A 15,523-nucleotide genomic window follows, 5' to 3' on the forward strand; every position below is an offset into this window, starting at 1 on the left:
ATTACTGTTTTGTATTGTTGCCATGGCTGGGTGACTTTCAACTTTAGTGCAAGTGCTATTTTTTCCATTTTGTTTTGAACACTTCAGGAAAGGTAGTGTTACTTGTGATCTAAGCTAGCTGACTTCAGCATGCTCAAGAGGGATGTAAAGGCCCATAACACAGTACTGCTGTCTTTATATACAAAAGCACTGTTGACTTACAGTTGGGGACTTTCCTGCTGTAATTTATAGAAGAATTTAATATTGTTGGTAAAAAGGAATCTTCTTCTTTCTGGAAGGTGATAGTAATTAAGTTAAACACCAGATTTCCAACATAATTCTCCCACTTCAAAAGTGATAAGGAATGAGCCAGAAAGGAAGAGGTGGGAGAAAAAACTTTGGGAACTTTATACTAATCATGGAATGGATAATTTCACAACCATGAAATAGTAAAGGGATGCTTGGTCAAGGTTTATTTTTCAATCAAACTTTTCTGTAAGAGATTTTTTAAAATACTATTTTCATTTTTTTCCCTCCCATTTACTCCTAGCTATCATCTGGTATTTGGCAGCTAGATTACATTCCTCAGTATCATCTTCCATTTCTTTTGTACTATTGAACAATGAAATGCTTACACGGATGAAATTCTTTTTGCATTTTGTACTCATTTTTAATTTACTCTGAAATTTCTATTGAAATTTATTAAGAAAAAAGTTCCTCATCCTTTTTAAAGCTGAAGCTATATGGTGTGTACATTTCGAACATTAGTGAGTTTCAAATTGACTTAGTGTTAATTCTAACAGGAAACTTTGTGCAGCTTTTTTGCTATCCACTCTGGTGGTGACTTCTGCTATAACTTGACCAATAAAAAACTGACATCACCTCCCTTCCTCAGGGGGTTGAATCTGAAAGCTTTCCCGTGTTACAACAATCGTTAAAGGCTGGCCACCCAACTGAAGAACAGGCCTGCAGCAGTCATCACTTTTATGGAGGTAATAGAATGGATTATTCTTTTGGAGGTAAAATAAAAATTGTAATTGATTTCTCCAACCTGATCATAGTCTTTTTGAGTTAATTCAGTTCAAACATATTTGAATGAAATCTAATGTTGAAGAATCAGAATTTAACTCATGCTGTAAGAGCAACTTCTGACCTGTTCCCCCTTCCCTCAACACTATTTCCCCCAATACTATTTCCAGTGCACATGAAATGTTCAGGCCAATACTTAGAAATAAGAGAGTATTTATTTGACCGCTGTGCTCACAAGTAGTATCTTAACAACTGTGAAACACTAATTTCTGCAAAGGCAGAAAAATCTGGTGCTTAAATATTTAGTCTTAGAAAACTGTTTTTAGAACAACAGCATTTATAAACATGGTTCAGTTGGTTTTGTATCATTTGTTCAGAAAAACTTTGCTATTAAGCAAATTAAGAATATCCTGTTTACCTGATGTTCAAATCTCTTGAAGTTTTGGATTAAATGGAAGTTTTATAGACAAACAACTTCTTGACTCTCTCAGTAATTCCTGCCTATCTCTACTCCCTTTTGCTGACTGTCCTGCTGCAGCTTACAGACCCTGTAACTTTTAGTTCTTATTCTCTAATTCAGGCCTCATTGTACATCATGTGTACGGTTCCTCGCTCAGTAAGACTGTGCGGGTAGAGAATCAGAATTTTCCTAATGGAGCCTAAAACGGCAAATTCCTTCTGGGAGATCTTTGGTCTTTTGTTACCAAACTTATTTTTGTCACACAAAAATCAAATAACTTAAGATCATATAATAGCAGTATGCTGCACTCACTTTATTTTATTCTATTAAGGGCACAAAATAATGTCAGAACTCTTAAAAGGAAAATGCTGAACATGTCTAGAGCAGCCAGCTTCTTACTTTTGTGTTTTGAAATCTGCAGATGTGAGTGGACCTTGCTTTGGCAGCAATTCTTTGCAGCTGACTGGGAAACTTGTAGATAAAGTTGTTGCTGTGAGGTAGGTGAAGAAAAACAGTGCAATGAATAATATTGTGTGAACATTGTTGTGTATGAAAAATGGGCTGTAGCAGGGTATGGTCTTCCTCTTCCTCTACAGTGAGAAGCAGCTGGGCAGAAGTTGCCATGGTGCACACTCTGAGGGCCCGGGTGGGCAGTGTGCCCTTCATTCCAGGAAGGGGCCCTGCAGGCAATGAGCCCGGTCCCACATATCTCACTCTTTGGCTGGAAGAAGTATATGGGTGAACATTTCACCTACTGCTCGTATTCCCTCATCCCTCATTCCTCATTCACCTGCTGCTAATATGTTAATGGTCCTGTTGCATTCTACAGCACTTGATGGCAGCCTTTGGAAAAACTCTTCTAAATCTTCACTGAAAGGCCCAGTTGGCAGAATACCCCCTAGAATTTAACTGGAAAAATGGTTCTAGTAAAAAATGCTGTCCTGTCTTTCAGTTAAGAGCATGCCTGAGATGCACATTCATCTCCAGCAGCACAGCTTTGTATAATGTAGCAATGGGGTCATTACCTAACTGGGAGGATAGAAGGAATCCCTTAATACATGAATGTATTGTTTTTGGCTTTTGGTAGCTGTTTTGTTTTGTTTTATTTTGTTTCGACCTAATTCTTCTGCCTTTAGAGAGGAAGACATCCTCATTTCGATGCTGAGATTGCTGGAGTATGAGCGAGCCACAGTTGATGCAGAAGGGGCAATTGGGCTTGCAGCTTTAATTGCTGGGAAGCTGCCAGAGTTGAAGGGTAAAAGGTAAGGCAGCTATTGCAAACACAGAGCTTAGCAGGGAGCTGGGCAAAATCATGGGCATGAGTGCGTTTTTCCTTGGAAACGGAGCTGAGGGAGAGTGCTCGTTTTAGAGTGACAAGGCAGTTCTTGCCCCTGAACTGGCGATGGGCTCATCAGTGACACTTACTTCAGGCTGAAGAGACCACACACAGCTCCAAACATCGGATAGATCAAGACAAATGTCAGCCTAGAGACCAGGCAAATATGATCCTTTTCCTGTATTCTCAAATGACTAGGGGAAAACCCATTGCACGCAGATGCCCAAGGCCTGGTCACACCTGCCAGGGCAGTCACCAAGGAGGGCATGCTGCTGTTGTCAGTCTGTTGCTTCCTCTCATTCCACATGTGGAAATCATCCTTGTTGTCAACGGGACCTTGCCTCCTGTCTAAGGAAACAAGTTGTGAGAGCAAGCAAAGAAGCCAGGCTTTCACCTGCAGTCCCTCAGTGACACCTGCCTCTCAGCCCTGAGAACTCTTGCCCAGATAATCAATGGGATTACCCTTGGGCTTAAAGTTAAACGTGTGGGTAAGCGCCTTCTTGCATCTGGGCTTGAGTATTAGTGCTTAAGCGGATTGAGCCTTGGCTCAGGGCATAGCCCAGAATGTATTTAAACATGCATAGACTCGAAACAAAAAAAAATTTTCCATTGCACAGCATCACACACTAAAATACTACTGAGTGAAGCAGTTTTTCAGACTAGTACAGCCAAGGCAGCAACAAACTTCAATTCAGTACAGCTAAAATAAATGGGAAAATGTACAGGATTGGGTTCAAAGAGGTCAGGTTTGATTCTGTAGAGAAAGATATCATGGACTAACCATATGACTTTTCATTTGCTCTTCAAACATTTCTGTATTCACTTTCCAATGTGGAGATGGATTTAATTAGTGGTTATAGGAAGTCTTGAACATATATGTTATCTAACTGTTAAGAAGCTGAAACTCAGAATTTCCTTTCCAGAGAAAAATGCGGTCACATTTTTAAAATCTGAAACAGACTAGAATGTTTAAAAACGCCACCCAATGTACAGTGAGGAAAAAAAAAACTTTCAGACAATCTAACGCATCCAGCTTCCAGGGTCCCACTTTGCTCCTTCAATGGATACTGAGAGCCAGGAGCCACTCTGAAATGTAATATACGTTTACCAAAGGGCAATCCTAGCAGCTGTTAAGCTGATACTGAATACAGTATCTGTGATTGATGATTCCTTTGCACAAATCTCTACTAATCAAAAATCCTATTTTCTCTCTCCTTTCAGAGTGGCAATTGCTATATGCAGTGGAAACTTGGAATTACATTTGCTGCAACAGTGCATAGCTCGTGCCCTGACCCTTGACAACAGAGTGTGCAGGTTTTCCCTTGTGCTTTCTGACTGCCCAGGAGACATTGCAAAGTTACTGGAGATTCTGGCTCGGGAGGAAGCAAGGTAAGTCAGACTTGTAATAAGGATAGATAGTCACAGAGTAGCACAAAGATTATTAAAGATTTGGATGGGTTTCTAAATGTCATCTGAAGGAAAGTCTCTAAGTAACTAAATTAGTCCATATTTTTTTTTCTTGCATTATTGTAATTCATATTTCAGAAAACCTTTTTTCCCCTTCCTTTTTATTTCAATGCGCAACATCTTTGCATCTTTGAGGAAGTATCTAATACAGAAAACAGCAGAAGTAGTTACTGTCCAAACACTGAAATTATTTTGCAGTGACAAAGCTAGTTGTGATCTCTGATTTTCCTTTATTTCATCTAGAGTATTGGATATCAAACAAGAACACTTGTTTGTGACATCTGAGCTCTTCACTGTTGAGGTAAGGTAAAATGCAGTTTCAGTTCCTCTAGCAGTACTGATCTCCCTGAGTTTCTTCTGTTTTCCTGTATCTCTGTGTGGAATTTTGATGGAGGTCAACAGTGAATACAGTTCACAATGTGCACAGTGATTTTGAGAGCAGTGTGACAGATAATCAGCAATCTCTTCTGGGTCGCACATCATCTTGCCTCACCAAACACTTAACAGGCATATAAATAATACAGGACCTGTTTTACCTGCTATTGCAACAATCAGTGAAATACTCCAGCTGTTAACATCGCAAATTATCAAGTGAATAATTTTGTGCGGGAAGTGATGAGCAAGCTACAGCACCCATTCAGAACTGGAAGAGCTAGCTGTGTAGGCTGGCTGTAATTATCCAAGATCAAATTGCTTTAAATCGATGTGGATGATACCCTTACTCTTAAGGTATCCTCATTTTTAACTAGGGCCTCAGTCTTGTACCTTGTCTGTAAACAGCACAGAGCAAGGTCGTTATTCCAACGATGAGTATTTGATACAATAACAGTGAGGAAGTGTTACCAGCTAATGTCATCTCTTAAAGGATCATTTGTTTCACAGCATATCTCTTGTTTCAACTGGTTTTGCAAAGGTGTGGTTCCACTGATTTCATGCTACTGTTGTCCAAGCCTAATCTGACTGAGTTTGTGAAATCACAGGTGGCAGTGTTATAAAAGGGTCAAACTTGGGATCTTTGGTAAACTGACTCACAGCTGGAGTTCTTACAATAAGACTAATGAATAAGCAAGTTGTTCCATGTTGGTATTTAAATATGAAGTAAATTCACTAAACTCCACAACTGCAGGAGTTCCATATTGATTCCTGTATTGGGTATGAATTCACCTGGATGCAAGGACCTGCTCAGCATTTTCATTTGCAGAAATAAAGAATACATTAAAGATTACTGTAGCAAAGGACTGCAATGCTGTTCATGAACATCCTTCCAAGCATGCTGTTAAGAGTCCTCTGAAGTGTCGAGGACTAAATCTACATCATTCTACTACTCCAGTGTGCCATGAAGATAGGCCAGCATGCTCATTTAGTTGCTTGTGGGTAACATGACACTGAAATCGGTAGACAAATCTTTCAGATTCATAAATAACTAATTTAACTCTGATAAACCTTTTTTGACTGAAAGCTGGGTTCTACAAACCCTGTAACTCTTCTAAAGAGTTTTCAATGTAATTTTTATGAAATAAGGCTTGTGATTTTTATTCATGCTACTAAGTAAATTAAACTAAATCTACTCTCTTAGTCTTTTGATTGACAATGTTAGAAAAATTTTCCGTTGCTATTGCAACCTTTGCCATTAGACAATTTTATCAAAATCTGTAGCAAATACAGTCTCTGAATTTAAAAAGTGTCATGTACTACTATCTACATTTTAAACACAGTCTATTTTCACTGACTATCCACTTCAAGAGTCTGACACCGAGTTGTGCTACAAGAGGGTTGAAGGGAGGAATTTGTGTCCCTGAATAATTTAATTGGATGTTGGACTAGCGTGATGGCTTTTAACTGGTCTGTAAGAGGCTATTGGATAATTAGATGTGAGCTACAAAGTAGTGATCCAGATTTATAGACCTCAGTGACTTTGCAGGTGGTTGTATCTGGTAGTGAATCATGAAGCTTTTGCTTGAAAACTAGAACAAGAGTAGTCAAAAAAGATAGCATATCAAATTTGTCTTTAAGCATTGAAATGAATTTGCTCAAAATCAAGATATAAAAACATGCATATTTTCATAGTAAATTTAATTCATATGGGGGGGTTGCTTGATTTTTTTGTTGTTGTTTGTAAGAACCACAGCCTTGTGTCAGCAAAGCATTTTAAGCATATACTATTAAAGCAGACCTGCAAAGAACTTTAAATCATTTTGCTCAGTGTAAATCACAGCACGTTAAGTTAAGCATGCATATAAATCTGGATCAAGAACCAGAATTATTGTGTGTACAATATACCTGTGTTGAACTAGTGGTAACCATAAGAAAGACATTATAGCTGTACCCACTCCACTCTAATACACACTTTTGACTGTGGATATAGATTAAACATTAGACAGAACAGTGCAGTAAGTGTAGTGGCTTATTTCAAATATTAAATCAGTCCTGTCAAGATTGTCATCTCAGTATTTAATCATCCTTATGGATTTATCCTTTCATTTCCAAGGAAGAGAAATGTGGCTTCTATTCACTGCTTGTCAGGGAAATGAAGGATTTTTTTCCCCTCTGGTGAAACGCCTTGATAGATTAGTGTTTGTTCATCTGGTGTATGCTTGGAATGCTCTATGGGAAGATCTTTGCTGATAGCCCGATTTCATGAAGTAGTAATGACTTTCTAAAAGGATGCTTTGTGTTCAAATTACTCTTTTGAAAAAAATCACTTTTGGAATATTTCACTAGTGAAAACAATTTTTAAAAAGGGAGGGGAAACAAATCTTTTTTCCTTGAATGGTTTATGACTACATTAGATTCAGCAGCTGCTTAATGAAGTGGCTTGTGCAGTGGGACAAGCCCAATGGCTGGTCCCATTTTTTGGAAATACATGAGAGTTTCTTTCGGATACTTCCTGTTCATATCTCTAGATTCTCTTTCCTTGTGGCTCATACTGGGCTTCTGTCCTGCAGAGGACTGCAACTTAATGCACTCTGGAAGCAGCAAAAGCTTTACCAGGAGCACATCTATCTCACTTTTACATGAGCAGTTAGGAAATGGCTTCCAAAGTCCTAATATTGAAATAGATGGATAATTTTCTCAGCAGATCACCCTTTAGAATAGCACGTCTAGTAGGCCCTTCACAGTTTACAGCTCTTGAAGCAGTTTGGATGGCCAAGCATATCTAGACAAAAATAAAGGTCAGAGAAAAGGGACAAATCAGCCAGCATCATCATCCAACTGGAGACAGAGACCTTAAGGATTACCCAAATTGTGGGATGAAGCTACAGTTTGCCTCTGTGATCCTTCCCTATCCTTTATCAGCGATGTCCCTCAGATCCAAAATGGGAAAATTTCTTGCTTAAATTGCTTCTATCTCCAGACCTCTTCACAGCTATTTACATCTCCTTCATTTCGTACTACTATTGACTCAGAAGAAAAGTCAGTGAACAAAATCTATAAATGACTTAATAATGAAATGAAAACCAGTCTGTGTTATGAAGCAGTGCAAGGCTATGCGATAGGTTAACAGCTTGCCTGCTGAAGGGTGGTCCAATATTTGGGCCTCAAGCAACTCAGATGAAAGAGAGTGTCTTGGAGCTCATCAAGTTTCTAGAAAAGACTTCTTACCACCAAAACCGCCATGTACATGGCCTGGTGGGGAGAGGAGAGCTCCTGGGGCAGCGCAGTGAGGGCCACCAGGGGCTGCGCCTGGCAGACCCCTCCATCCCACCCTGCCGAAAGTCCCCAGCTGTCCGAGGGCCTCCTGGGACTCTGCTCAGCCCGGGCTTGGAGCTCCTCAGAAGGGACTGATGGTCAAAACAGCCTCCATCACATTGCTTCTCCCTCCGACTGTGCAACCAAATATTAATTCATAAGCCAAATGTGGCTTCCTCTTTGTGATAACATCACGCCGTGTCCCAGCGCTGCGGCGTTCCCTGGCTCACCTCGTGCAGTGTAATACCTGCTTTTACGTAAGGTTTACTCACCTTAGGCCAGGAGTCATTAAATTGTTCTGGTGTGTTCTGATCAACCTCAGTAAATCCCTTTGGGCCAACATGCATTTTGTAAAAGACCAGAGGAGAATATTGAGGACTAGAGTCCCCAGGTGCCAACATGTTCCATATTACTGGCCTGTTAAGAGCAGCACGGGAATGGGCAGCTGTCCAGCTACACGAGGGTTGCTACCGTTCCTAAAGCATTTCCCGCACAACCTTGGGCAAGCCGCTGTTTCCCTGCTTCGGTTCCCCATCTGCAAAATGGAGACATTTGGAGTGCAAAGTCAGATGATACATTTTTTTCTGAGAAAGAATTCAGTAATTTTCTGTAATGGCATCCCACCTATATAGAATATTATACCCCAATTTCAGAAATAAGAAACAGAGTCTGGGGAGGCTGTGAGTGGGCCTGTTTGATTTTTATCTAAATTATGTAATGCTGTGATAACCTGTTTGTGCTAGGGCTCACCAACGTGAATACAAGAGTTTGGAAAAAGATACGGGCTCAAGTTGCACAATTAAGTAACACATGTGGCAGCTGTTAGCTCTTTCTCAAGCATTGCATTGCTCCGACTGTGTGGGCTATCTGGCAGCTGATCCCTGCACCAGAACTTCACATGCTGCTGTCAAATAATCTATAATGTGCTGTAACCTACACTGAGTGTTTACTAAGTAATTTAGAAAATTCCCCAGTTCTTTTTAATAGAAAGCCTTGCTTTGTTTATAGAACTGAAACTAATGTATAAATAAAAATATGGACTCAAATATAAATATATAATATAGTAAATATAAATAAAAAATTAAAGTTGTCTTTTCTAACTCCAGTGATTTGTCTGCAAACAAACCTATATTTCTGTATCACAAATATTCAGGTTTTTTAATCCCCAGAGATCAACAGCTTAGAAGAAGAGTGTGAATATGGTATCTAGGATTAAAGAACTGGAATACAAAGGTTCAATGAATTAGACAGGAATAAATGGGACATAAGGAATAGTGCTAGCTGGTTAGTACCTGTCTTTACACTGAGCCTGGAAAAGCACAAAAAAATGTAAATATTTTGAATGAACAATGCTACTCTCACTTTCTCTGTTCTCTAGCATTGACTTTTCAGGTCCACCTGATGTCTTTATCTGCACAGACAGCCTACAACAAGGGAGTAGGCAACAGGGAGCTGAGAGGCACACAAACTTGATTTTGACTATCCAGAAAAATATGATAAAAGGCAAAGTGCCCAAATGTGAGACTTCCAGATAAAGGGGAGCTGGGATGTCCGTTCTGTGGCCTGAATCACGCAGCACAGAACTTATTAAATCTCCTCCATTTGTGAAGATACAAACTTTCCTCTCTTTGAAATGGAGCTAATTAATTCCCATGAATAATTTAATTTAGACATATCCAGATTATGTTGGTGTTGCACAGAGTAATAACTTTTGTTTGATCTTTTCCATAATCTTTTTTTAGCCTTTGTCCCTCTCCTTCAACTATTTCTAGTTATCTTTTCTAGTTATTAAATAAAACCCATGAGACACAAATATTCAGCAGAGACTCTTCTGTCTTTCATTATTTATAGGCCTGCTATAAGAAACAGGCTAGCTAAACCCCAAGGCTAGAATCAATCTTTGGATTACTTGCCACAGAGAGTCAAACTCCAAAGCAGTAAAAGATCCATCTGGCTGATTATTTTAACAATGCTACAGAAACATATCTTTTTTTTTTTTTTTTTTTTTAATTCAGCAAGGATAAGACCTAGAAGCAAACAAGTGCATAAAAATGTACTGGTTTTTTGATACACGGGAAAGAAAGATCTGTGGTACAAGCATGGTCCTGAAGTCAGTGAGAGCTCTGCTGGATCAGAAAGCCTATGTCTAGTGTTAGTATTGAGGGCTTATGATTTTGAACTATATCTAAAGCTGTAGTTGCCCACTCATATTCTCTCTAGGTGTCATGGGTTATCATGTTCTCAGTTTAAGAAACATTAGGCAGTAAGTTTTGTCATTGCTTCTTAAATAAGACCAACTTGGAGCATTTACCAGCATTTAGCTGGTCAGTGGGTATGTAACCTCTTGTAGAGGGCATCTAGGTGAGTACCTATCACCTGCTTGGGAATATGAGGATTCTCCTGTTGGACACCCATGTAAATCACATTCCCTGGGTGAAGTGAAGAAGAGCGAGGGGGTCTACAAAGAGATATAAAACTGCAGTGGAAATTGTCTTAATCTGAGCAAGAAAGCAAATTCCCACACTTTACTTTCTTGCCTTCCTTGACTTTTGGATCTGTAGCTGTTACAAAATGTAGACTGGTTATCTGTTTGCTCCTCTTGTGAGTAAATGTCCTCTCTTACTTTATTAGGCAAGTGTAAAAGATCAGGTGAATTTCAAGAGTTGTTTGCTGTTGTTGCTGTCATTTCATTTATACTACACTATAACATAGTCATGGCAGTATCGCATTTGTGTTAGACACTGTGCATGCACGGAACAAAAAGACAGTATTAGTCCAAAATGCTTACAAGCTCTCTGGCTTCAATTTGTCCCGGTCTATCTGGCTTCAATCACCAGCAGAAAGAAAAGGGCAGAGAGGAGGATAGCTAGCTCTGTAAATCCAAATTCTTTCCCATGCTTGCTCCCAGGGCAGAGCAACTGCTTGCTGCCAAATATTCAAAGCTGAACCTAGCAAGTTCAGACTAGTTCCAAGTGCAACGATTGATTTGCTCAGGACAAAACAGATGCAATTGCTGTGGAGGAAAAAAAGGGGTTGTTTTTTTGGTTTTTTTTTTTTAGTTACAAACTCTGTGAGAGATGAATATGTACTCTTGAAAATATGACTGCAAAGCTTTGAGGATTTTATGCTAACCATAGAACGGAAAATGGGTGCTTTGGTGCCTTTAGATACCTTTCCTAATCATTGTGTTCTCTCCTCTTCGCTCATTATTAAGTAAGTCTTTCTTCTGTGACTGTCTTTTTCTTGTGACAAAATCCAGCTTTTTCAGAGGAGCAAGAAATTGGCATCTAATCTGTGTTCCAAAGATTTTAGAAAAATTAGAACTGTGTTCAGAATAAGCCACAGACTTACAAAAACATATCAGAAATATGGCTTATTTCATGATGAATATTTAAGAAGTTTTAGTTAATTAGAATGAACTCATAGTTTTTTAGAATAATTTGGAGTTAATTTTATATCCTCTCATTCAGTAGTTCGGTTAAAGGTTTGTTGTCATTTTAAGCTCATTCCAGGAAATATGAATTCACAAAGTTCTGATTTAGAAATGGCCTCATAAACATATCTGAGTTAAGACTAAAAGATTTTTTTTGCCTTGTTTTCTTTAAAGGACACAGTTCTGATAGGAGCATTATACATGGCATCTGCCTCTACTAATCCACCCTAAAGTTATCATGACTCGTTTTTCTTCTCTGTTCTCTGTAGATATGCCTGTTGCAATAAATTCCCTGCTGCTGCACCCTGACTCATCTTGGATCCTTTCCTCACTAGATTTCCATGTTTTTGTGAGGCTTTTTTTCCACGTGGCACTTTCAACATCAGTGATAGTTCCAGCAGGAGCAGAGAGGACTGAAGTTAGTGGTCTAAATTTTTGAACTATAATTTCCAGTATGCACCATCACATCGGTGCCTCACCTTTAGCAGACCTTGGTATATTTATCTCACATCAAAGGGGAGCCCAGATTTTAGAATGGTGCAGTAGAGATGTGAGTATGTAGAAAAGATGTATCAAAGAGGAATTGAAAAAATGGCATTGAAGTTACTGTCTCGCATGGCTAGCATGACAATAGGGTTGTCAATAATACTCACAGGGAAAAGTAAAGACTAAAAGGAAAACTATCAAGTTCAGGTTTGCCTGGGTTTAGTTTGATTTAGCAACAACTATAATAGAAAACTAGAAGTGATGCAACGAGCAAAGAACACAATCAGAAAAAAAACGGGTGAAAGTTGTGTAAGTGATTGAAACCAGCCAGAATATTACAGGGACAAAACAGCAGTGGGGGATAGGTCCATGAGAGAAGGGGGGGAGAAATTAAAAAGAAGGACTGAAGGATGGAGATGCTGGAACACAGACTGCCCAGAAATGCAGAAATCTGCTGCGGCAAGAGTCAAACATGGGTGAGACAGCAGCAGCAAAGGGTGTATTCCCCTGGGAACAGAAAAGAAAAGCTGCTAATGGATGATTTCAGAGAGGCCTGTTAGGGACAGCAGAAAACTATTTGCCAGGAGCCAGGAGAGGATCAGCTTATCTCCTTCAAACTTTGAAGGCACTGGAGTGGGGCTGTTAGAAGGTCTGCAGATCACCCTGAAGGACTGGAAGAGCTCCAGAATTTCTGTCATAGCAGTTTTCTTACCTGCGTAGATAGGGAATGCAAGGTCCAGAGTTTTTATGTTGGCTGATCATTTTGCTTTTAAGAATGTATTTTAGGATTTAGTTGGAAATACCTTTGTCTGAGAATGCTGCCATGTCTTTAAGAATGTTCCTAATTCTTTTCCCAGGTCACCTGCATTGTAGAGACTAGAGACAAAATCCACACAGCTCAGCTGAGAAATGCTCTCCTGGAACGCTACCCAGCAGTGAAGTGGACTGAACGGTGATGAGCAAAGCACTAGGGAAAGTGCTGAGGCTCTTTGACAGATATTTCACAGAGCACTAACCTTGAGGCATTCAGAACAAACATTATCTTTCAAAACTGAAAAGTTAGCAAATAGTTTCAGGATATTTATTTCCTGTTCAAAATGTAGTGAGTGTCCTTGGGAGTAAAGTTAAACTCAAAACTTTAGCTTAGCAAAGGGAAATTTTATAGTCTCTACTGGTGTTGGAATTCGATAATGCATTATCAGCTGGCTATTTGGATTTTGACTAGTATGTAGAATGTAATGGCATTCAATAAATAAACAGGGAGAAGGTATTTTTCTTTTCTCTATCTGAATATAGACCTCTCAAAGGTCTTTTGATTTTCATGCCCTGAGTTAAAGTAAGTAATGTAGCTTCTTCTGCCAGAATTTGCCATATTACTAGTTATAGTCATTTTAAATTCTCAAGCCAGAAGCAGCTCTTCATTTGCTGAATCTGCTTCAGGAGGGGTGTGTGTGTGTGTGTGCGCACATTTCTGTTTGCATAATATCTTTTCTACCATGAGGAAAAATATCAACAAAATGCAATTTAAAAAAAACCTTTGAAAATAAAAGCCAATACTTCATTGTTTTTTCAAGGGAAAATGAGCCTATTTATAAAGTAATGTTCCAAAAGATGTTGCAGCTATAAAAAGCATATTCTGAATATAATTAGATCTCATATGCAGAATACAAATGCAATTCTTCCCCCTGCTTTTTGACACTCAGTGTAACAAGCAGCATGTAAAATGGCTGTTTTCCTTTATAAAAAAGGACGTGAGTTTTGTGGCTAGCATTCCACTGGTCATCTTCATCTGCCTAAAACAGATTCTGTCCATCTCACCTGACAGATTAAGTGCAATGTTAAGAGTGAAATATATTTAAAGACCACATATTAATAAGCAAAGACAGCTCCAGGAGAAGAGGAAGCCTGAGTCTTAGGCAAGTGGCTAATGCAATTAAGAAAGAACACTTTGACCTGAATACCATTTTCATCACTAGAGACAGAGACCTGCTAATAAGGTAGTATAGTGGGATGGCAAGAGATATCAGAGAAACTCAGTCCCACTTCTAAGTGTACATAGCTCAGATGCCTTTCCACTTGGGCAAAATTCAATTTACAGTCAGCTGCAAGAGAGCCAATATAAACCATTGCACTTGTTAAATTTAAGCAGGATTGCCCCAAATTTTGGTTGTAGGTATTTTAATGAGAGGTCCTAATCCTGTCTCTAGAATATCAGGTTGATAATTAAATGCATAAAATAGATATGTATTTAACAGTGCCCTAACAAAGCCCAGTTCAAAATCCAGTAAAAAGTCAGAGGGAGCGTTTCCACAGGCTACGTGAGATCAAATCATTTGAGGTCCACATGCAGAGCTGGGCGAGCTATTGTTAAATGTCCGTGAAACTGAACTTTTATTATAGCTTTTGGTGAGAAAGGTGCTGCAAGCCCATAACAACTCTCTATTGCTTCCATATTAAGATTTATGAATGGAGCTGCCATTTTTGGTCCCCCTCAGTAGTTAGGAATGTCCTTGCTAGTTTGTTTGCTTTTGTGGTTTTACAGTGCAAGATTTCTGTCTCTAGAGCACAACCCCAAAATCACAGGTGGAAGAGTGGAGGCTCTCATGGTGGGGGTGGGGTATAGCTTTCTCTGCCCCCTTGTGATTTTAGTCCAATTGTAGGCTAGAAAGAGCATCATATAAAGCATTTCAACAACCTAATCAGAGGATCCTTATGGACTACAAAGAACGAGCTGCACATCTTATCTTATGTATATCTTAACTATATGCTATTTGCTATATAGAGAGATATAGACATGTAGATATATAAAAACAGGCTCTTTGTTCCCTCTTAGTGTGGCTCATGAAGGAGCTGGAGTGGAGAAGAGGCTCTCACAAATGGTGGGTAAATAACAGAAGTTCACTGGTTTGCTATATTTTTGAAAGGACCGTGTTAGTTTGCACATGAAACTAAAAATTGTTGATGCCCCAATGGTTAGCTTCCTTCCTTTCTTGCTGGCCAGAATGATCAACAGGGCTTGGGCATCAAAATATCTCCTATAAATCACATCCTGTCAGACACAACTCCTTTTTTCATGGTCAGAAGAGTTAAAAAAAATTATATAGAAATATATGATAACAGAATGCATGATGTGTACCTGTTACTTCCATTGAAGCAGGTGACCAACCCTATCATCAAAGAGCAGAATTTGGGATGTAAATACACAAATAAGAGCCTAATTATCATCTCTGTTGCCAAAACTCTCAGGGAATTCTGAGGATGTCTCAGGTATCCAGGTGAGAAGAAAATTAGGCTTTATAGCCAAAGCAGTAGTTCTCAGCAGCGACCAACGGCTTCTCCTGTCTGAATTCTTGGTTTTCCATCCTGCATTATTCTGGACTTTATTCTTTCAGATGCTCATGGCATTAACAACTTAATTTCTAATCAGTGGGAACTGCGTTTAGCCACTCTTCATAAAATCAGGGCAAAAGGGGCAGCAGATTAAACAATCAAAAATAAAGGCACTCAAATCACTGTCTGATTTTGAAAATTTGTTTTGAAGTAAAATGGAAAGAAATATCTAGACATTACTTAATGTGTCACACATGACATGCAGTTTGATTTTATCTTATTGTGTTAGATATAAGCATAAATTGTAGAACAT

The 15,523-nt window shown here is 39.0% G+C and overlaps 1 protein-coding gene across 1 annotated transcript in view; it reads left to right on the forward strand.

The window, feature by feature from the left end:
* LOC112973052 (L-threonine dehydratase catabolic TdcB-like) overlaps nucleotides 1-12,836 on the forward strand; it is a 32,236-nt gene extending 19,400 nt beyond the window's left edge. The window contains exons 7-12 of the mRNA XM_026080423.1: nucleotides 875-971; nucleotides 1,890-1,965; nucleotides 2,605-2,730; nucleotides 4,026-4,193; nucleotides 4,515-4,572; nucleotides 12,738-12,836. Of these exons, the coding sequence (XP_025936208.1) occupies nucleotides 875-971; nucleotides 1,890-1,965; nucleotides 2,605-2,730; nucleotides 4,026-4,193; nucleotides 4,515-4,572; nucleotides 12,738-12,836 (624 nt within the window). The remainder of the gene's footprint in view (nucleotides 1-874; nucleotides 972-1,889; nucleotides 1,966-2,604; nucleotides 2,731-4,025; nucleotides 4,194-4,514; nucleotides 4,573-12,737) is intronic.
* The last annotated feature ends 2,687 nt before the right edge of the window (nucleotides 12,837-15,523 follow it).

Source organism: Apteryx rowi, unplaced genomic scaffold (genome assembly GCF_003343035.1).
Source record: "Apteryx rowi isolate R43461 unplaced genomic scaffold, aptRow1 scaffold_52, whole genome shotgun sequence".
Classification (NCBI taxonomy): Eukaryota; Metazoa; Chordata; class Aves; order Apterygiformes; family Apterygidae; genus Apteryx; species Apteryx rowi.